Source organism: Bos taurus, chromosome 17 (assembly GCF_002263795.3).
Source record: "Bos taurus isolate L1 Dominette 01449 registration number 42190680 breed Hereford chromosome 17, ARS-UCD2.0, whole genome shotgun sequence".
NCBI lineage: Eukaryota > Metazoa > Chordata > Mammalia > Artiodactyla > Bovidae > Bos > Bos taurus.
The window spans coordinates 16,046,763-16,070,853 of record NC_037344.1 but is presented as its reverse complement, the minus strand read 5'-3'; the positions used below and the strand labels follow the sequence as shown (position 1 = coordinate 16,070,853).

General features: G+C 38.6%; 1 protein-coding gene across 6 annotated transcripts in view; it reads left to right on the top strand.

The window, feature by feature from the left end:
* Nucleotides 1-21,530, top strand: part of IL15 (interleukin 15) — a 95,319-nt gene extending 73,789 nt beyond the window's left edge. For 3 of the 6 annotated variants that reach the window (XM_015475375.3, XM_015475376.3, XM_005217529.5), the window contains 6 exons: nucleotides 3,510-3,608; nucleotides 4,727-4,824; nucleotides 6,669-6,753; nucleotides 13,843-13,887; nucleotides 15,871-16,008; nucleotides 19,448-21,530. In XM_015475375.3, the coding sequence (XP_015330861.1) occupies nucleotides 3,597-3,608; nucleotides 4,727-4,824; nucleotides 6,669-6,753; nucleotides 13,843-13,887; nucleotides 15,871-16,008; nucleotides 19,448-19,558 (489 nt within the window). In that variant the 5' untranslated portion in view covers nucleotides 3,510-3,596 and the 3' untranslated portion in view covers nucleotides 19,559-21,530. Of the gene's footprint in view, nucleotides 1-3,509; nucleotides 3,609-4,726; nucleotides 4,825-6,668; nucleotides 6,754-13,842; nucleotides 13,888-15,870; nucleotides 16,009-19,447 lie in introns of those variants that run through there. The other 3 variants (NM_174090.1, XR_009490943.1, XR_009490942.1) reach the window with 3 other exon arrangements.
* The last annotated feature ends 2,561 nt before the right edge of the window (nucleotides 21,531-24,091 follow it).

The following is a 24,091-nucleotide window of genomic DNA, read 5'->3' as shown; positions in this document are numbered from 1 at the left end:
GACAGCCATGTAATCTTACATTTTTTATATTCCACGTAAGCATTCAACCTTGGTCTGCCCTCGGTTTTAGTTTTTTTTGAGTGATTAGCTGAATATGTGTACCAAATAAACCAATACTTATAGCCCTTCTTTTCTTGCAGAGTCTATTTAAGTTTATTTTAAATGTGTGACTAGGCAGGTAAATAATTAAACAGAATAAAGCAAAAGAAAACAGCAGTACGCTAGATTGTTTTTCCTCACTGGGAAAAACTACTACTGGTATAGAATAGGGGCTTCCAAGGTGGTGGTGCTGCTGCTGCTGCTGCTAAGTCGCTCAGTCGTGTCTGACTCTGTGCAGCCCAGAGATGGCAGCCCACCAGGCTCCGCCGTCCCTGGGATCCTCCAGGCAAGAACACTGGAGTGGGTTGCTATTTCCTTCTCCAATCTAGCTGGTGCTAGTGGTAGAGAAACCACTTGCCAATGCAGGAGACTTAAGAAACATGGGTTCAGTCCCTGGGTTGGGAAGACCCCCTGGAGGGATGGCAACCCACTCTAGTATTCTTGCCTAGAGAATCCCACGGACAGAGGAGCCTGGCAGGCTATAGCCCGTAGGGTCACTAAGAGTCAGACACAACTGAAGCAACTTAGCACGCAGAATATTTACAATTGTTTTCACAAGTCACTCCAGAATTAAAGCTACTGGAGCCACCCCGTTGTGCGGATTGTCCACTTTTCACGATGTCTATCTCTTAGGCAGTGACATAGACAGTATTGCTGCCATAAGTTCAGGGAGTGCCCCGCAGTAAGACCCTGTCTCAGGAGTCCAAAAAAAATCAGCTTAAACTCTGATAGCTCTTTGAGAGTAGGGCTTGGATTTAGTCTTTTTTATTCTTGGATCTAAGTATACAGGTGAATGGACACTTCAAAGATGCTGATTGTTAGGGCCTTTCATGACCATATGCAAAGTGTGTGCCAGGATTAAACACTGCTGCCATAGTTCTCCACAAATATAACTTTATAAGGAAGTGGACAGTTTATTTCATCACTACGCTTCTAGTCTCAGAAAGTAATTAACTGATTTCAGCCTCTTTTATCTAACAGGTACTTTGTAGGGGTCAATGAGATGATGTTTGTGAAAGGACTTGAGTTCTGTTTCACATCACAACAGTTTCGAACATGTTTGTTTTTTTATTGAAGTACAGTTAATTTACAACATCTTGTTAATTTCTGCTTAGAGCAAAGTGATTCAGTTACACACACACACACACACGTATATAAATAAACATATGTGTTCTTTTTTATATTCTTTTGCATTATGGTTTATCTGAAGATATTGAATATAGTTCCCTGTGCTCTACAGTAGGACCTTGATGTTTACCCATTCTGTGTATACTATTTTGCATCTATTAATTCCAAACTCCCAGTCCATCCCTCTCTCACCTCCCTCTCCCTTGGCAACCACAAATGAAAGACCTGTTTGTACACTATCAGAGAGCAGTGACTTTTTATGATTCACATGGGATGGATCAGCTGCTTTCCATAGTAAGGACCTCCACTTCTCAACCAGAGTTTATTATTTCTTGCATCTCTCTTCTACCTGTGCAACCTGGATTGTGAGGTAGAATTTTGATAGCCACATGTATGACATTTATCTGAAGCAAGTCACTTAACCTCTCAGAACCTCAACTTCTTCACTGCAAAAGAAGAGTTATATCTCTCATATAAAGATATTGCCAGGATTGAATATGATAATGTATATGAAATAATTTTGTAGACTTAAAAGCACTTGGTAAACAATTCCTACTCTAATTAGTATTGCCATCATGAGTGTTAATTATATTAAATGTTAACACTGAGTCTTACTCAAAGAGAAAGTTACAGAGTATTTTACCTTTTTGGATCTTTACTCTCCTGGATTACACACACTCACATTCTTAGTAAAGTTATTGATCCACAGAAGTATGGAATGTCAAAACTTCCAAAGCTGTTATGAAAATCTGTCTGTCAGCCAGAAAACCAGGTCAGTTCTTTTACCAAATTAACAAAGCTGTAGAAATATCCTCAGTTAACACTGGTTTTTATTATCATTATTTGTTAGAAGTCTTTGAGGTCATTTCCTACTTATTCTACCATACTTGGCATGGAGCATTCTGACTAAAGCTGTTAGTTGTCCTTGACTTACACCAGCTGCTGGTAGGTGGGCAGGACAGTGAAAGTCTGACTGGTAAGATTTTAACATCCTGCATGTGTGGAGACTCACTGATGCAAAAGCCCAGGATTGAAATACTCAGTGCTTACTCAAGCAGCTTCATGAGGCCTCATTAACAATTGTATCACCCTTTGTACTGCTTGGTCCCAGCTCAGGAAATCCTGTTTCTTGAACAATGTGGAGTGGGGGGATCCTACAACTAAAAAGGAAGTAGGGAATTTAAAAGAGTTTGAATGAAATGGTGAAGATAATTTTAAAGTTTTGCAAATAATTTGGAGCAGTGAGATAACATAGACAAAGAGAATGATTAAGATGAGAGTAACAGGTTGCTTTAATTAAACTGATTAATGGGTGGCTTAGATTACGTGTAATAGGAAGATTAGACTTAATATTTTGTTGTGGAATAGATGGCATTTTTATTGGAAATATACTTACACTCTCTTTTTTAATACTTAGTTAAATTCTGGTTTTTCTTTTAAAGAGTTATACATCATATATTATAAGGTAATCATTTTTACATTTCAAAAACATATGAAAATAAAATAATTATTTCAGTCTACAAAACTTAATTGCAGTGAATACTTACGTTGAGAGACATGGCAGATTTTGGTTTTTGAAGGGGAAGTCAACAAATACACACTATTTTAGAATGATGGCCAAAATAGTTGTTTAAATTTTATATATTTTGGTTTTAATTTTTTTTAATAAAGTGGAATTGGATATGGGAATGTGTAATCTTCATATACTTAATCACTTTGAATTAAAGAAAACAGGGTTTTGTTACTTATGAAATTCTCAAATGATGTTTCAGTTAACAGTGATATAAAGACTGAAGACATCTATTCAATGTCTATAGAAGTAGCTACTTCTGTTGTAAATTATATTAATAGTCAGTAGTTTATATGCATTAAGGTATTTGGCTGTCAGCTTTTCATTAATATGTCTTTGGAATTCAGTCAATTCAAGAACCTAATATAGTGGAAAGGACTTGGGCTTTGTAATCAGACAAACCTGGTCTCAAATCATGGCTGTCTTGTACTTCCTGTGGGGCCTGGGCGGCTCACCCAAAAGTTGCTAATCCTCCGTCATAGGATTGTTCTGATGATTAAATGAGATACACATTTCTAAGTAACAGAGTGACTGAAAAAGTTGGTGCTCAATAACTGTTAATTCTCTTCCCTTTCTTTCCCCCTACTAGTCCACTTGTGTTTTTATTTTTTTATTTTTTTATTTTTTTTTCTTCTCCCACCCCATGTTACTCCTGCCCGGTGTCTCCACTTGTGTTTTTAATGGATCCTCTTTACTCTGGGTTGTATTGTAGGAAGTATTCTGGATGGATGGCTGCTGGAAACCCATTGCCATAGCCAGCTCTTCTTCGATACTGAAAGATTTACTCTGGCATTGAGTAATGAGAATTTTGGTAAGAAAAACTAGATGAAGATAGTATATGGACTTTTCTTAAAAGGTCATTTGTGTCTCAGATACTTCATAATAATTTATATGGTTCTTCTCTGGAGATTTTGGGATGTCACAGATGTCTGTTGACATATGGGTTATTCTTATTTTGAAAATAAATAAACTAGGTTTTTAAAGTCTATTAACACCGTGATGTGCTCTTCATGTTGTTTTTCACTTATCTCACTCTATTTTGTTCCTTAAATGTCTAATCAATAAGCTGTGTAGTCTTTGAAAACAAGGTCTAGCTGTTATTCATTCTTTCAGTGTGAATAACATGGAGCACAGATTCTTAGAAGTTAAGTCAACAGTGCTCTTTGGGGACTTCCCTGGTGGTTCAGTGGTTAAGACTCTGCCTTTCAATGCAGGGGGCTGTGGGTTTGATCCTTGGTTAGGGGGCTGAGATCCCATGGCCAAAAAATAGAAAAAGCATTGCTCTCTGAAACTATAAAGATTTTGATCACATGAAAGAGGCAGGCGGAAATATCAAAACTCCAGGAAGTTCTGAGATAAGTAATCTTCCTAAATCACCCAGAAAATGTATTATATATCAAGTCTTAAGATAGCATAGAGTATCTTTGGTTGGTTCCATTTCTATTCAGTTTGTCTCCAAATGATATTAATATGTAATTAATTTTCATATTGTTATGTGAAATTATGATATAACTAGCGTACCTATATTAGTAATTCATATAACTAACATGAAGTATGTTGGACAATTAAAAAGGAAGAAAGAAAAAAAGAAGAAAAAAGGAAATAAGGATGAGAAGGAAGTTAAGGATTATAGAAACAAATTATATTACCATATAGGTAAATTAGTAAATAACCATATTTTCTATGCATCATTATTATTGAAATGCATCTGGAGAAATATGTATTAAAAGAACTTTGCATGTAGGAGACAAAGTTGAAAGTAGGGGAGAAAGCAAAAAAGATACATTCTAATTTCATTAATTCCAATAAGGAATTCTGAAAGTTTGATATATTTATATTTTGGAACCTAAAAATATGATAAGGTATCATTTTGAATCTCATTTTTTCACTGAGAAGTTTAACCACTTTGTCTATGATTTTATTTTTCAGAAACCATATTTGAGAAGTACTTCCATCCAGTGCTACTTGTGTTTACTTCTGAACAGTCATTTTTTAACAGAGGCTGGCATTCATGTCTTCATTTTGGGGTAATTTTATTTTTCAGCATAGAATCATCATGTTAATAACCAGGATCATTGTTCTTCAATATCTTCTCTATTAAATTGGTTCATGTTCATTGCTTAAATCTTTAGGTTCTCAGTATGTGGGGTGTGATAGCAGATTATGGAGATTCAGAGGAGGTTTGGTAAACATCCTACAGAGAATTTCTATATTCTTATAAAATTCCAAATGAGTATTACATCCTGCAAATAAATTGGACTTCTTGGTATCTGACTAAACTTGGAAGGAAACTCTTTATTAACATCCTGTGTGATTTTGACACCAGTAAGAAAATAGATATTGAGGGCTTACCCATGTTACTTTTTTGTTTTATCTGCTGCTGCTGCTAAGTCACTTCAGTCGTGTCCGACTCTGTGCGACCCCATACATGGCAGCCCACCAGGCTCCCCTGTCCCTGGGATTCTCCAGGCAAGAACACTAGAGTGGGTTGCCATTTCCTTCTCCAATGCATGAAAGTGAAAAGTGAAAGTGAAGTTGCTCAGGCCTGTCTGACTCTCAGCGACCCCATGGACTGAAGCCTACCAGGCTCCTCCATCCATGGGATTTTCCAGGCAAGAGTACTGGAGTGGGGTGCCATCACCTTCTCTGTTTTATCTACCCCTGGCATTGACTCTTCCTATCCTTTGAGCCCTATCTTAGTTCAGTTTGAAACACTTGTTTCTTCATTTAGGCCTTTTGATTTTCCTCCTAATAAACATTTATATTTTGCCATGCCTATTAATTTTTTCCTTCTCTGTTAGAAGCAACTGCACTCACCCAACTTGTAGTTTTGCGATCTGACTTGCAGTTCAGTTTTATTCTGCCAATGCCTTCATGTTATGGGGAACCATAGGTTTGTGCAGGTAACTCCTCCTCTCAAAAACAGAATAGTTTTGGCTTGCATGCTTCTGTCCTGGATCCGTCAGGGAGCAACTATTTTTCCAGAAGCTCTAAGAATTATTCTTCAGTTACTTGGTCAGTGTGTGTATCTTTTGTCCTGATATTAAATTTCCATTTTACAAAACTAAGTAAGTTGTATGATCTAGTTTTGTGACTAGGCCCGAGTCCATAATGTTTATGGAGAAAGCTGCTATAAGGTGCATGTAAGGGGCATATATTTACTGTCAAAATCCTTACATGAAAAAAGTGATTGCTTATTTAATGATTTTACCCTCTTAGACTTAAAAATCTGGTGGGACTTCTACTTAAAGGAAAGTAAAATTTATTCAAAAACATATTCTGGGCACTGCCACATATCAAGCGATGTTTTCTTTCAATGTGATAAATTGCACCAGCTTATCTATAAATTTGGAGAAGGCGATGGCAACCCACTCCAGCACTCTTGCCTGGAAAATCCCATGGACGGAGGAGTCTGGTAGGCTGCAGTCCATGGGGTCTCGAAGAGTCGGACACGACTGAGCGGCTTCACTTTCACTTTTCACTTTCATGCATTGGAGAAGGAAATGGCAACCCACTCCAGTGTTCTTGCCTGGAGAATCCCAGGGACAGGGGAGCCTGGTGGGCTGCCGTCTATGGGGTCGCACAGAGTCGGACACGACTGAAGTGACTTAGTAGTAGTAGTAGTATATATAAGTTATCCCTCTGAATTAGATTTTTCTGTAATCCAGGTTGGTCATCAAGCTAGCGTAAAGCACCAAAATTGTACTATATGTTCAGTGTTTATATTCATCTACGAGGCACAAAGGCAAAGATAGCAGTCATTTTTTCACTTGTTGGAATAAAAAGGTCTTGATTGCTCTTTTGCCAGTAGTATTCATCAAGACAGTATTATGTTCATTCAAAATGCTTTGCTCTTTGGTTTTGCTTTCAGCTGTATCAGTGCAAGTCTTCCCAAAACAGAAGCAAACTGGCAGTATGTAATAAATGATTTGAAAACAATTGAGCATCTTATTCAAGTAAGTACTCATTTTTCCATAAACTATTTTGTATAATTGCTATGGAGTCTGTTACACCCGTGTTTTGCTGTCAGTCCTAATGAAATATCACATAAAACAATAATGTTTCGGTAGAATTGTATGCCTCATAGAACCTCCAATGAAATCTTTTATTTAGAATTTTCAGATAGAATTACCTTTAAACCTCAATTTATGAGTGGCCTAGCATGAAGAGTTCTTTGTGACCACAGGCCAGAGAGACTCCCTTTTCCTGTCAGATATATACCTGATATATCCTCCAGATAGAAAACAGACTGGAGAGGCTTGTTAGCAGAAAAGCCAGGTGGCTTGGTGACCCTTGTAGGGGAAATAGGCTGACCCAGGGAAGGACTCTCTGTGCCATGGCTAGAAAACCCCCTCTGGAGACCCTGGTTGTTCTGGCAGAACTTGTAGAGGAGAGAAATAGGGGCTGTATTGTTGTGCAGGCAACACAAGAGGACCAGTGAGCGTCTCAGGGGCAACAGGTGTACCAAACCTTCCAAATTTGCCCCACAAAGCTTCTGAAAACTAAACCATCATTGGAATCACAGCATACAAACTTAGGGCAGCACCTCTGTGCTGAGCCTACACAGAGTGGCTGCACGCTAAACTCCAAGACTTACGTAGGACCAGGGTCTCCTTACATAATATCCTAAATACCAGGATATATGGAAAACTCAGTTTTCAAACCAAAAAGCAGGAAAATCACAACTTGAATGAGAAGAGCGTCTGAAACAGACTCTGAAACTGAGATGGATTAGATGTTGGAATTATTTGACAAGAATTTCAAAGCAGCCATCGGGAAGATATACCAGCAAGCAACTGTGGATATCCTTGGAACAACTGAAAATAAAACGGAAAACAACTCAGAAAGTCTTAGCGAAGAAATACAATATGTAAAAACACAGCAAATGGAAATTACAGAACTAAAAAATACAATAGCTGAGATATAAAACAGACTGAAGAGGCTCATTAGCAGAATGAATATGACAGAGGAAAGACAGTCAACTCGAGGGTGGAATAGAGAGAAAACAGATTAGAAAAAAGTAAATAAAGCCTCAGGGATTTTGGGGACAATAAAAGAGCCAGCTTTCCTGGCATTATCATCCTAGAAGGAGAGGAGAAAAAGAATACTAACAAAAAGACATAGATCAGCCAAATCGTTGACAAAATACAAACTTATTTTGTGCTGTCTACAAGGAAATGGGTAGGTTGAAATTAAGACAGGGAAAAGAATATGTCATGCTGTAGTAGACTGAATAGTGTCCACCCCTAAATTCACATTCACCTAGACCTCACAAGTCTTTGCAAGTATACTCAGTTAGGGTGAGATTACAGTGAGGCGAGGTGGGCCCTAAATCCTTGACTATTGTCCTTATAAGAAGAGAACAGGATACACAGACACAGGGAAGAAGGCCCTGTGAGAACAGGCAGCCACAAGCCAAAGAAGATTGGAATGACTGGCACGATGTGGCAAGGGCTGGGGAGCCAGGAGTGACAGTTCTCTAGTACCTGCAGAGGGAACAGGCTCAGTGGAATCCCTGGCTTTGAACTGGAGGAGAATGAATTGGTAGTTGAAGGCCCTCACTTTGTGGTACCTTGCTACAGCAGCTCTAGGAAACTGAGGCACACACACACAGTCATACACACAATAATTTTAAAAATCAGAAATGGCTATATTCATATCAGAGAATGCAAACTTAACAGCAGATAAAATTACTAGAGTCAGGAGAGACAGTATACCTTGGTAAAAAAGATTAATCACCAGAAAAACATAATGATCTTAAATGTGTACCCACCAAACAGCAGAGCCTCAAAATGGAAGAAGCAAAAACAAATAATAGATCCAAAAGGAGAAGCAGATGAGTCCGTAAATATAGTTGATTTTAGCACTTCCTCAGTGACAAACAGAACTACTAGACAGAAAATCAGAAAGGATATAGAAGAACTGGATAGCACAGTCTACCAAGAGTATCCAATGTCATGGATAGAACACTTCACAGAACAGCAGCTAATAAACATTCTTCTCAGGCACCACTCACCAAGACTGGACGTATCCTGAGCCATAAAATAAACCTGAACACATTTATCAGGACTGAAATCATGCAGTATATGTTGTCCAACCACAGTGAACTCAAGTAGAAGTTGATTACATAAATACAACAGGAAAATCTCTTGGAAATTAAATTATACACTTAGAAATATTGCATGGGTCAAAGAGCAAGTCTCAAAGGATATAAAGTATAGAACTGAATGAAGACAAAAATGCACCATAGGAAGATCTGTGGGATTTAGCTAAAGCATTACTGAATGGAAAACTGATAAAATTAAATGATTACGTTAGAAAAGAGGAAAGATCTCAGATCACCAATCTAAATTAGTGCCTCAAGAAACTGGGGAAAGAAGAGCAAAATCAATCTAATCCATGCAGAAGGAAGGAAGTAATAAAGACAAAAACAAAAAGTAATGAAATTCAAGTTAGGAAAGCAATAGAGAAAAATCAACTAAATATAAAGCTCATTACTTGTGGAAAAAATCAATAAAATTGATAAACCTTTAGAAATCCTGACAAAGATAAGAGATGATAGATACCATTAGTATCAGGACTGAAACTGGGGTCTTACTACAGAACCTACAAACATTAAAAGGATGCCAAAGAAAAACCATGAGCAACTTGATTCTCATAAATTTGATAATTTAGAGGAAATGGACAATTTTCTCACAAACCACAACCTATCGAAATGTAGCCAAGATGAAATAGATAATGTGAACTCTCCTATAACTACTAAATACTTTGAATTCACCATATACAAGCTCCCCAAATAGAATCTCCAGATCAGCTGGTTTCAGTGGAGATCCACACACAACTGTGTAAAAATAGCGAATGGGGTAAACAAACTGTAGTTCATCCATACATGCAACATTACTCAGTAGATAAAAAGAAATGAGCCACTTAGCCATGAAAAGGTAAAGAGGATCCCTAAAACCCATTTGCTAAGTGTAAGAAGCCAATCAAAATAGGCCATATACTGTGTATGATTCCACCTATGTGACATTCTGGAAAAGGTTGGATACGATAAAATCATCAATGATTACCAGTGGTTAGGAAAAAGGGACAGATGAGAGACTGGAGAACAGGTGATTTTTAGGGCACTGGAACTAGTTTGTATGTAACAATAATGATCAATGCATGTCATTACACATTTTCAATAACTATAGGTGTACAATACCAACAGTGAACCCTATGTAATCTCTGGACTTTAGCTGAAAATGTATCAATATTGAATCACCAGGTGTAATAGATGTACCATCCTAATATAAGGTATTAATAATAGGGGGAACTTGGGAAGGGGCCTGGGGCCATATGGGAACTTTTCTGGTCATGTCCTGCAAACCTACAACTGCTTAAAAAATAAAGTCTATTAACTTTTTCAGTAAGCCAGTTTCAAAAGGTTACTTACTGTATGATTCCATTTATATAATATTCTTGAAATGATATCATAGGAATGAAGAGCAGAGAAATGGTTGACGGTATATAGAAGGATGGTGGGCGGAATATGAATGTTTTGGGAGAAAGGTGATTTTAGCTATAAAAGAGTAACGGAATCTTTCCTATGGTAATGGATTGTTCTGTATCTTAAATATGGTAGTGGTTACATGAATTTACACATCTGATAAAATTGTAAAGAACTATACACATACACACAAAAACTGGTGAAATCTGAACAAAGTGGGTAGACTGTATCCATGCCAATCTCCTCATTACGATATTGTGCCATGTTATGCAGGGCAAAATGTGGTCTACAGGAAAAGGAAATGGCAAACCACTTCACTATTCTTGCTTTGAGAACCCCATGAATGGTACAAAAAGGCAAAAAGATAGTACACTGAAAGATGAATTCCCCAGGTCAGTAGGTGCCCAATTAGCTACTGGAAATCAGTGGAGAAATAACTCCAGAAAGAATGAAGAGATGGATCCAAAGAGAAAACAGCACCCAGTTGTGAATGTGACTGGTGATGGAAGTAAAGTCTGATGCTTTAGTAAAGAACAGTATTGCACAGGAACCTGAAATGTTAGGTCCATGAATCAAGGCAAATTGGAAGTGGTCAAACAAGGAGATGGCAAGAGAGAACATCTATATTTTAGGAACCAATGGACTAAAATGGATGGGAATGGGTGAATTTAACTCAGATGACCATTATATCTACTACTATGGGCAAGAATCCCTTAGAAGAAATGGAGTAGCCATCATAGTCAACAAAAGAGTCTGAAATGCAGTGCTTGGATGCAATCTCAAAAACAGAATGATCTCTGTTCATTTCCAAGGCAAACCATTCAGTATCATAGTAATCCAAGTCTATACCCCCACCAGTAATGCTGAAGAAGCTGAAGTTGAACAGTTCTATGAAGACCTACAAGACCTTCTAGAGCTAACACTCAAAAAAGATGTCCTTTTCTTTATAGGGGACTGAAATGCAAAAGTAGGAAGTCAACAGATTCCTGGGGTAACAGGCAATTTGGCCTTAGAATACAAAATGAAGCAGGTCAGAGGCTAACAGAGTTTTGCCAAGAGAATGCACTGGTCATAGCAAACACCCTCTTCCAAGAACACAAGACTACACATGGACATCTACATATGGTCAATATCAAAATCAGATTGATTATATTCTTTACAGCCAAAGATGGAGAAGCTCTATACAGTCAGCAAAAGCAAGACCAGGAGGTGACTGTGGCTAAGATCATGAACTCCTTATTGCCAAATTCAGACTCAAATTGAAGAAAGTAGGGGAAACCACTAGACCATTCAGGTATGACCTAAATCAAATCCCTTACAATTTTACAGTGGAAGTGAGAAATAGATTTAAGGGCCTAGATCTGATAGATAGAGTGCCTGATGAACTATGGAATGAGGTTCATGACATTGTACAGGAGACAGGGATCAAGACCATCCCCAAGAAAAAGAAATGCAAAAAGCAAAATGGTTGTCTGAAGAGGTCTTACAAATAGCTGAGAAAGGAAGAGAAGGTAAAGGCAAAGGAGAAAAGGAAAGATAGAAGCATCTGAATGCAGAGTTCCAAAGAATAACAAGGAGAGATAAGAAAGCCTTCCTCAGTGGTCATTGAAAAGAAATAGAGGAAAACAATAGAATGGGAAAGACTAGAGATCTCTTCAAGAAAATTAGGATACCAAGGGAACATTTTATGCAGAGATGAGCACAATAAAGGACAGAAATGATCTGGACCTAGCAGAAGCAGAAGATATTAAGAAGAGGGGGCAAGAATATACAGAAGAACTATACAAAAAAGATCTTCATGACCCAGATAATCACAATGGTGTGATCACTCACCTAGAGCCAGACATCCGGGAATGTGAAATCAAGTGGGCCTTAGGAAGCATCACTAGAAACAAAGCTAGTGGAGGTGATGGAATTCCAGTTGAGCTATTCCAAATCCTAAAAGATGATGCTGTGAAAATGCTACACTCAATATGCCAGCAAATTTGGAAAACTCAGCAGTGGTCACAGGACTGAAAAAGGTCAGTTTTCATTCCAATCCCAAAGAAAGGCAATGCCAAAGAATGCTCAAACTACTTCACAATTGTACTCATCTCACATGCTAGCAAAGCAATGCTCAAAATTCTCCAAGCCAGGCTTCAGCAGTATGTGTACTGTGAACTTCCAGAAGTTCAAGCTGGATTTAGAAAAGGCAGAGGAACTAGCGATCAAATTGCCAACATCTATTGGATGATTGAAGAAGCACTAGAGTTCCAGAAAAACATCTACTTCTGCTTTATTGACTACGCCAAAGCCTTTGACTGTGTGGATCACAACAAACTATGGGAAATTCTGAAAGAGATGGGAATACCAGACCACCTGACCTGCCTCCTGAGAAATCTGTATGCAGGCTTAAAGCACCAGTTAGAACTGGGCAAGAAACAACAGACTGGTTCCAAATTGGGAAAGGAGTATGTCAAGGCTGTATATTGTCACCCTGCTTATTTAATTTATATCTAGAGTACATCATGTGAAATTCTGGGCTGGATGAAGCACAGGCTGGAGTCAAGATTGCCGGAAGAAATATCAATAACCTCAGATATGCGGATGACACCACCCTTATGGCAGAAAGCGAAGAACTGAAGAGCCTCTTGATGAAAGTAAAAGAGGAGAGTGAAAAAGTTGGCTTAAAAATCGAAGTTCAGAAAACTAAGATCATGGCATCTGGTCCCATCACTTCATGGCAAATAGGTGGGAAAATTAGGGAAACAGTGACAGACACTATTTTGGGGGGCTCCAAAATCACTGCAGATGGTGACTGCAGTCATGGAATCAAAAGACGGTTGCTCCTTGGAATAAAAACTATGACCAACCTAGACAGCATATTAAAAAGCAGAGACATTACTTTGCCAACAAAAGTCCATCTAGTCAAAGTATGGTTTTTCCAATAGTCACGTATGGACGTGAGAATTGGACTATAAAGAAAACTGAGCACTAAAGAATTGATGCTTTTGAACTGTGGTGTTGGACAAGTCTCTTGAGAGTCCCTTGGACTGCAAGGAGATCCAACCAGTTCATCCTAAAGGAAATTAGACCTGAATTTTCATTGTAAGGACTGATGTTGAAGCTGGAACTCCAATACTTTGGCCACCTGATGTGAAGAACTGACTCATTTAAAAAGACCTGATGCTGGGAAAGATTGAAGGTGGGAGGAGAAGGGGACGACAGAGGATGAGATGGTTAGATGGCATCACTGACTTGATGGACATGAGTTTGAGTAAGCTCTGGGAGTTGGTGATGGACAGGGAGGCCTGGCGTGCTCCAGTCCATGGGGTCTCAAAGAGTCGGACGTGACTGAGCGACTGCAGTGAACTGCTGATGCACGACATTGTCACTGGGGGAAGTAGTGAAGGGGCACACAGGATCTTGCTGTATTTTTCTTATAACTTCACATGAATAAAATTATCTCAAAATAAAGACTTTAATTTAGAAAGTTTAATTTAATGTTTTCAGTAGGTTGTTCCCATTATATCTAAAGCAGGGAATAGTTTCTCATATTGCTTCTGTTTCTTTTCAGTCTATACATATGGATGCCACTTTATATACTGAAAGTGATGCTCATGTGAGTATATTTTGTTTTCAACATTGCTGTCTTTTCCAATGTTCAAAGGCTTGGAAATATATTTTTATAAATTTACTGAAACATGTATAGTTTTAAAATCTAATGTTCGGATGTTCATATGATCAATGAATTTTATATGCAATTGTTGAAATTATAGCATGGTAGGGAGAAAGAGCTACATAGATACTATTTACATTGTAGCATCCTTGTCAAATCAAGACATAAAAAAGCCTTTTTCTATCAATGTCAAACAAAACATAGTACATATTTCTATGATGCAAGTAAAACACAATGCAATTGATTCAAGAATCAAGTTAGTCAATTTAACAATATCCAACATATCAATTTTATCCAGTGCTATCACTTTTAATCATATTTTTTACAAATTGTTTAAGTATATTCCTGTTCTACATTTTGCCTGAATCACTACAGTTGTCAGAAAAGGATTCTGACTGGTTATTCTTTATGTGAGAAAAGAAACTAACACAACCCATAAAATCTATCAGAATTCAAAAATGATCTTAAATCGCTTCATTAATATGCTGACATTGCTTAAGGCATATAGAATTTCTGTTGAGTTGCAGGTCCATTCTCTCTTAATTGGTTACTAAAACCAAGACACAAATCCCTGACATCTTCTCTTCATGGAAAACAAACTCTGTGTTGTGTGTATTCACAACAGTGAGTCTTCTATTATTCCTTAATTAGAACTCCTCCGAAATAGAAGGTTTACCCTACCGAGACTTCTTAAGCATTAGAAAGAAGCCACAGCCAGAAATTAGGTGGGGAGGGGAAACAGGTATCTATCAATCACTTGGATATAGTACTGCTGCACTAGAATAGTCTCCTTTTTTGGCTTCAACATGTTTTCCATTTTTCTTTGCATTTTCTTCAAAGTAGAAAGCAGTCAATTAACCGCCAACACTCAGAATCCTGAGATTGCTGTTTTTGTAAGAAGATAACCTTGCTGCTCCTGGGATTGTAGCTCGCAAGAAGCTGAGACCGAAATTTAGATTTAAACCCTGACTCAGCCACTTTCTAGCTTTGTTGCCTTGGAAGACACTAAATACTTCTGAACCTCAGTTTTATTATTTATATTTTAGTTGTTATTTATTTTATTGACATGCTGACAGTATTTACCCTTTCAATCCAGAGCAGCGGCTGTGGGAGGATAAGGAGTATTTCCAGGGCCAGCTAGGTGGCTGTGTCCTTTCCTTCCTTCCTTCCTTCCTTCCTTCCTTCCTTCCTTCCTTCCCTCCTTCATTCATTCAGTAAGCACTTGCCAAGTGCCTGCAGAGCTCCAGGCACTATGCATGGCATTGAGAACAAGAAATCAGACAGTCTCTATCAAATTCCCCACACGCTGGTTAAATACTTCGGTTTGAAGTTTAGGTTTTTGTTAAAGTAATCATCTTGGGAAATGTATTTTTATGGGACCTGAAAAGTACCTTTCTGATTTGGCCAGCCTGTACATAGGCCATACTCCTGCTTTGATTTTTCTAAGAAATTTCTTGGAATCATGTGTGCCACTGGAACTTGCAGGAATAGGATGATTAGCAGCTACCAATATTTAAAATGTTAACAATGCAGTCTGATTCTAAAAAATTCTTCCATATGCACCATCTATATTCATGTTTTGAGAGTTCCAGGTCAATATTATCACCCCTTTAGACAGAGGAAATGTGCTTAGTGGGGAAAAGTGGCGTATTATTTCTACATTTTCTAGTTTTATGTTCTTTCTTCTGCACAGCATCCCCATCTTTCCTGACTGTTTTTTGTTCTCAGTTTGTTTTGGTTTTGATTTCAAAGCCAAAAGAGAAAAATAAGTGAAGCTGTTTCCTATGTAAAACGTCTTAGGAGTATTGTGTTTTTTTATAAAATAGTTGGATTGACTTTTTACAAAATCAGAATTGCATCTGTGTGAAACTGAAATAATGGGAAAATAATTGTTTTCAAAAATGATTCTTTGTAATTCTGTTTTAGCCCAATTGCAAAGTAACAGCGATGCAGTGCTTTCTCCTGGAGTTACGAGTTATTTTACACGAGTCCAAAAATGCCACCATTTATGAAATAATAGAAAATCTTACCATGCTAGCAAACAGCAATTTATCTTCTATTGAGGTGAGTTATCCAGTAGTTGTCCAGAGTTGCATCAGATGCTCTTGGATTGACTGGGGGAAATCATTAGCTGGATGGGAATGGACAAGGAGACCCTTGGAGGGAGCACTTGGGAAAAGGAGTTAATTCCAGCAGAATGGCTGCCAGAAGCTGCACCATCACTCCTGTGCACACAATCCTAAGCATTTTATTGATTTATTCATTCAACACACATTTCCTACAGCTCCACAGTGTGCCTCAGTGCACACAGGGCTGTGTGTGTGTGTGTGTCCGTGTGTGTGTCCATGTGTGTGTGTTAGTTACTCTGTCCTGTACAACTGTTTGCGACCCTGTGGACTATAACCCACCAGGCTCCTCTGTCCATGGAGTTCTGCAGGCAAGAATACTGGAGTGGATTGCCATTTCCTTCTCCAGGGGATCTTCCCAACCCAGGGATCAAACCTGGATGTCCTGCATGCAGGCAGATTCTTTATGTCTGAGCCAACAGGGAAGATTCTTCATGTCTGATGCCCAATTGTTGAGCACCCATAGAGTAATATTTGGGTTATTACTCTGTGCCAGATACTGTTCTTCCAAGGTCAGATGGTAACTCGTTGAATTCCTGCAGTCAATCTGTGAGATATGGTTATCATTGTTTCTATTTGAGGTTTAAGAAATTGGGGCTCTGGGAGCTTGCATCTCTTTCTCCAATTCATGCAGTTAATAAAACGAGGAGCCAGGAATCCCCGAGCAATTTCTCTCCAGAGTCTACCTTCTTATCTACTCAAAGGATAAATGTTGCAGAAAGATAATAATAAAAATCTGAATACTTGGAGTATAAGGTATACTCCTAGGTAGCAAGAGCAGTATAGGGCTCCTGGAGAGCAAATGCCAGGGACCCCTATGCTAGGCTGGAGCATCAGCTCTGCAAGGCCCTGAAGTACAGACGATCATGGATTGTATGGCAAAACACTAGTGGCCAAAGGAAAGTGGACTGAAGAAGTTTCATAAACAAACAAAGCCATCATCATAATTTGTTCACTTAACAAATACGCTTTGGGACCCATTGTAGGCCCTCAAGATAGCAGAAGTTAAAACAAACATACTCTTCCTGCTCTTACAGAAGGAGGAAACACGTAGTAATCAATAAGCAAATAAATAGTAGGTCAAGTGTTTATTAATAACTGTAGTGGCCACAAAAGAGGCGGGTCAGGGGAAAGTTATGATCAACCTAGGTAGCATATTCAAAAGCAAAGACATTACTTTGCCAACAAAGTTTCATCTAGTCAAGGCTGTGGCTTTTCCTGTGGTCATGTATGGATGTGAGATTTGGACTGTGAAGAAGGCTGAGCACCGAAGAATTGATGCTTTTCAACTGTAGTGTTGGAGAAGACTCTTGAGAGTCCCTTGGACTGCAAGGAGATCCAACCAGTCCATTCTGAAGGAGATCAGCCCTGGGATTCCTTTGGAAGGAATGATGCTAAAGCTGAAACTCCAGTACTTTGGCCACCTCATGCGAAGAGTTGACTCATTGGAAAAGACTCTGATGCTGGGAGGGATTGGGGGCAGGAGGAGAAGGGGATGACAGAGGATGAGATGGCTGGATGGCATCACCGACTCGATGGATGTGGGTTTGGGTGAACTCCGGGAGTTGGTGATGGACAGGGAGGCCTGGCATGCTGCGATTCATGGGGTCGCAAAGAGTCAGACATGACTGAGCGACTGAACTGAACTGAAGGGGACTGAGGCTCTAGAGAAGGTTTGCTTACATAACTGACAATTGGCAAAAACATGAGAGAGAATGAGCTTCAAGGATGCCATGGGGAAGTATGTTCAGTCAGAGGCAACTGAAAGAGCAGAGACCCTGAGCTAGTGTGGCTGGACACCATTGATTTTCCCTAAAGTATCAAGCTACTTTAGGTCTTTATTTCAATGTCACCATCTCATAGCAATGTCACTTCTTCACAACTGCAATCCCGTCCCTACCTCAACATGCCTTACCCACTTCTCTATATGTCCCACCATCTTAAATACTATATATTTTGCTTGCTGGATATTGTCTGATTTTTCCGTAGAATTTCAGCTTCAGAGGGGCAGGTGTTTGTTTCCATTTTTTTGCTGTTTGTTTTTAGTGCTGTATCCCAACTCCTAGAACAATGCTTGACATGTACTAGGATTCTCATCTATTTCTGAAATGAATATATTAATGTTTAAAATACTCTTGTGATATGTTATCTCTCTGTTATTGGTGGAAATGCTGGGCCATGCAACAGATAATTCATAGCAAATGTCAATGGGGAACTCTTTAATGTGCATTTTTATAGTCCCCCTCATCATGACAGAGTGTGGCCTGAATGCACAGTCAGAAGACCTGGACGTGGAGAATTTCACTGATTATATCAACTAAATGAGTCATTTACTATCTCTGCCTTCCTATCTGACATGATTACTTTCAGAATCAAATAGGACAGCATTATATGGAATATGACAGCACCTGGCAGAGGGTATGTGCTTGATAAACGTTGGTGAATTTGAATTTTAAATGCCTAATGGATGGAAAAATCTCATTTTGATTTTTCCTGAAACAGCTTTCACAGTTCAGATGATCCCTGGAAAGTTCATTTTGTAGATTGCTACACTTGTAGAAACTGTGTTTACAGTACAATAATTTATGGTATTCATCAAAATAGTTCAAATTAGCCAATAATAATTGGGCGAATATCATGTGCCAGACCATTTGCGAAGCAACAATACATAGCCTTGACTTCCTGGAAGAGCCTAGAGCAAACAGTGGTCTGAGAAGCATAAAGCTCCTTAATATCAGCCTAACACATGATGTGATATGAGAGCGAGCCTAAATACGGAGTTCTTAGAATGAAGAGATGGGACGTTTAGTCCAGCCTCGGGAGTTCCCGAGTTCAGAAAAGCCTTCCCAGTGGAGACAGCACCTGAGTGATCTTAAGTGTGAGTGGTTGTAGCTAAAATAGAAGTGTGGAAGGAAGAGAGAAAAGCAGACAGCGAAACACCTAATAGGTTCATGTATGTATGGGACCAAAAGGCATGAGGCCAGTGTTCCTAGGGCTGAATCTTTGAGCCGTGGAAAAAGTGAAAGAAATAGGTAAGGAACAGCTCAAGGAGAGGCGGCATGCCATGCAGGGGGCCAGGGACTTCATGCTGCGGTAGATGACCAGAAACTACTGAAGGCCTCTAAGCAAGACGTTTGTGGTTCAGTAGATCTTTTTTCTTTTTCAATTATATTTTTCACTGTCCTTAATTCACTCTAGGAAAAAATCAGTCCTTATCAAATCTCTCCAGTTCTCTTTTGCCTTAATTCTTCCTAATATGGTAATTAATCTGCCAAGTATTTTGTCTGGACACCTCACCATGTGGTTCAAAGGATATGCTATTCACAGGAAAGGCATATTTTAGATTTTCCAATCTAATCCTTTCTTTTTATTTGCAGAATAAAACAGAATTGGGATGCAAAGAATGTGAGGAACTGGAGGAAAAAAGTATCAAAGAATTTTTGAAGAGTTTTGTACATATTGTGCAAATGTTCATCAACACTTCTTGATTGCAGCTGATCCTTTTCCGCATTTCTATTATTAACAAACATCTTTCCGCGGCTTAGAGGCAACAAAGCACTCAGCATTTCAAATGTGCTGCCAAAAGAAATTCTCCTGGCAAGACGATGCTCAGGATCTTGGTTGGGATGGATTCATAAAGATAAAAGTCAAAACATGTCACCGAGACCACGTTGTCTGCCAAGGAAGGACTTATTTTGTTCATTTATTTTTAATTTATTATTGAAATTGTACATATCTGTAGCATAATGTAAAATGTTGAATAAAATTATGTACATATTTTATCCTTTGAAATTGCACTGATATTTTACATCTTATAAGAAAACAGAGGGTGTTTGGTTCAAGGGTGAGAGTCAAATTATTAAACAATCTGTACCACTTGATACTATGGCTATAGACATAGAGGATGCCCCAACCAATTGGAAATTGACTACCAACCTTCATTTACTTCTTCTTCAGCTGTGGCACTTGGAAGGAGAATTGACTACCAACAAGAAAGGAGGAACTAGGTAGAAACCAATCATTTCATTATTGATATATAAAGCCCTTCTTCTTGCTATTGTTGTTGTTTAGTCACAAAGTCATGTCCAGCATTTTGTGACCCCATAGTCTTTAGCCCTAGAACATGGCATCCAGTCCCATCACTTCATGGTAAATAGAAGGGGAAAAAGTATAAGTAGTGACAGATTTTATATTCTTGGACTCCAAAATCACTCCAGACAGTGACTGCAGCCATGAAATTAGAAGACGCTTGCTCCTTGGAAGAAAAACTATGACAAACCTAGACAGTGTATTAAAAAGCAGAGACATTACTTTGCCAACAAAGGTCCATAGAGTCAAAGCTATGGTTTTTCCAGTAGTCATGTATGGATGTGAGAGTTGGACCATAAAGAAGTCTAATTGGCAAAGAATTGATGCTTTCAAACTGTTGTGATAGAGAAAACTCTTGAGAGTGCTTTCAACAGCAAGGAGATCAAACCAGTTAATCCTACAGGAAATGAACCCTGAATATTCATTGGAAGGACTGATGCTGAAGCTGAAGCTCCAATACTTTTGGCCACCTGATGCAAAGAGCTAACTCATTGGAAAAGACCTTGATGCTGGGAAGGATTGAAGGCAAGAGAAGAAGAGGGCAGCAGGGGACGAGATGGTCAGATAGCATCACCAACTAAATGGACATGAATTTGAGCAAACTTCAGGAGATGGTGATGGACAAGGAAGCCTAGCATGCTGCAATTCATGGGGTTGCAAAGAGTCAGAGACATGACTTAGCGACTGAACAACAACAGACTGTAGCCTGCCAGTTTCCTCTGTCCAGGGGATTTTCCTGGCAAGAATACTGGAGTGGGCTGCCAATTCCTTCTCTAGGGGATCTTCCTGACCCAGGGGTTGAACCTGCATCTGCTGCACTGCAGGTGGATTCTTTACCACTGCTGCTGCTGCTAAGTTGCTTCAGTCGTGTCTGACTCTGTGGGACCCCATAGACGGCAGCCCACCAGACTCCCCCGTCCCTGGGATTCTCCAGGCAAGAACACTGGAGTGGGTTGCCATTTCCTTCTCCAATGCATGAAAGTGAAAAGTGAAAGTGAATTCACTCAGTCATGTCCGACTCTTAGCGACCCCATAGACTGCAGCCTACCAGGCTCCTCTGTCCATGGGATTTTCCAGGCAGGAGTACTGGAGTGGGGTGCCATTGCCTTCTCCGCTTTACCACTGAGCCACCAGTAAAGCTCTTATTATGAGAGAGAGTTTGCAAGTGCCTGGCATGGAATATGCACCAGTCCATCTATAATAAACCTTTCCTGTGTCTACAATAAACCTTTACTGATAGGTGAAATTGTGTATCAAAGCTAATGGTTGCAACAATGTTTATATTTCATTCTTCCCTCATGTACAAGTATTTTACTTTCCTACATTGTTTTTGTCATGTTTGTATAATAAAAAGCTGCTGATGAGAGCTAACATGATGTGGCATGAAATAATTGTTTCTATTATTTTTAGTATACTGTCTAAAATTTTCAAACTCTCTTGAAGCTGAACTGACTGAAATGAAATATGCTCATCGCATCACGGATGTCTTGCCCCTAGTTCACTTCTGGCAGACTTTACTGAGAGATCAAAGAGTAGGAATTTATCTCAAGAATTTGATTTCTTTTCATGTCATAGTGCAAACCATTTCTCTATTGAATCATTCTTTAGTAGTCCAGTGCCCCATCCCTGCTCATGTATCTCATTCTTTCAGTCAATGTATGCTTAATATTTTCTTTCAAGATAGTTTTGGAGAAATCTGTATTCCATTTGACCTTCAAAGAGTCATGTATTGGCTCTTAGTCTGTCCCTTGACCTCAATCCAGACAAATAATATTTGGCAGCCATTGAGCTTGTGGCTTTTTTTTTTTTTTAGTTTCATCTGAAAAGGAATTTTTTTTGGACAGGAAAATTGTTTTATTTATTGTATCAAAGGTATTAAGCAGACATTTTAAAAGTTTAAATACAGATGTTTGGATATTCATTAAAGATCAAATTATTTAATATGTTAAGAAAATTTTACCATGTTCATTAAACCCAATTGAAAGAAAGAAAGTTGAAAGTGAAGTCGCTCAGTCGTGTCCCACTCTTTGCGACCCCGTGGACTATAGCCCACCAGACACCTCCGTCCATGGGATTCTCCAGGCAAGAGTACTGAAGTGGGTTACCATTTCCTTCTCCAGAGGATCTTCCTCACCCAGGGATTGAATCAGGTTTCCTGCATTAGAGGCAGATGCTTTAACCTCTGAGCCACCAGGGAAGCTGGGTATTAAACCCAATACATTATAGGAATTCTGTTTTTAGTTGAGTCTCTGTAGAAGTGTCTAAAACATGATAGTATATTTCTCTGAGATGAAACTATTCTAGATGGAATGATGGCATTTGTAAAACAGAGCCGTGATCATGCCTTCACCTTTTTATTTTGGGTCTTTTGTGTCTCCATACAGGTTTTAAGATTTTTATTTTGGGTCTTGTGGTACATTTTGGTCTGTGACTTGGATAAAGATAGAAGGTACGTGTTTATCAAATCTGTGGAATATGCAATGAAGATTTACAGTTCCCTCAGGCTAGAAGGGAGTGCCAGTGTAACAAGATGAAAATGAATAAGGATATACAAAGAGTTCTGTACTTGGGCCACAATAATGAACAGCAGGAGTAAAGAATAAGGAGGATGCAGCTGGAGTCAGCAAAAAAGATTTTAGGGTTTTTATGCACTAATAACTCGGTGTAAGTTGACAGTTTGATATGACTATCAAAAAGGTAATTGCAATTGTTAGCTACTTTAATATAAATATATTACCTAGGGAAGTATTTTTGAAGTGTACCCGATGACATCAAAATCACCTGGAAGGTTTTTGTTTGTGTGTTTTTTTTTTTTTAACAGTTTTATTGAGAAATAAATTGGCATACATCACTATAGAAGTTCAATCATGAATTTTGATTTACATATATTGTAAAATGATTAACATGATAGGTTTAGCTGACATAACCTTCTCCTATAGATACAATAAAGAGAAAAGAAAGGAAAAAACAGGGAAAAACTTTTCTCCTTGAGATGAAAACTTACAGGATTTACTCTCAACAACTCTCCTGTATAACATACAGCAATGTCAGCTATTGTAATTATATTGTCCATTACATTCCTAGTAATTATTCATCTTGTGACCGGACGTTTGTATCTTTTGACCACTTTCCTCCTATTTCCCGTCCTTGCACTCTGCCTCTGGTAACCATGAGTCTGATCTCTCTCTCGCTCTTTTTGTTTGTTTGTTTTGCTTTAAGATTTCACAAATAAGTGAGATTACACAGTATTTGTCTTTCCCTGTGTGACTTATTTCACTAAGCATAATGTCTTCAGGTTCTACTCATGTTGTCACAAATGGTGGAATTTCCTCATTTTTATGGCTAAATAATATTCCTCGCTCTCTCTCTTTCTCTCTCTTCATCCACATCTTACGTCGTTTCCGTATCTCGGTTATTGTAAATAATGCTAGTATGAACATAGGGGCACATATATATTTTCAAGTTAGTCTTTTTGTTTCCTTTGGATGTGTTTCTAGAAGTAGAATTGCTGGATCATATGGCAGTTCTTCTATTTCTAACGTTTTGAGAAACCTCCATACTTTTCTCCATAGGGGTTGCACCAGCTTAGAATCCCACTAACAATGCATAGGTTTCCCTTTTCTCTACATCCTTGCCAGCACTTGATATTTGTTGTCTTTTTATAGAACTCATTCCTATAGATGTGGATATAATTTCTTATGGTTTTAATTGGTGTCCCTGATGGTTAGTGATTTGAGCATCTCTGTTGGTTTTGTTCAACATCTCTGTTGGTTTTGTACATTTTCTTTGGAGAAATGTTTATTCAGGTCCTTTTCCCATCTATAATTGTGTTTGTTTTTTATTGAGTTGGATGAGTTCTTTATGTATTTTGGATATGAAGCCTCTATCAAACATATAGTTTGCAAATATTTTCCCCAATTCTATAGGTCGCT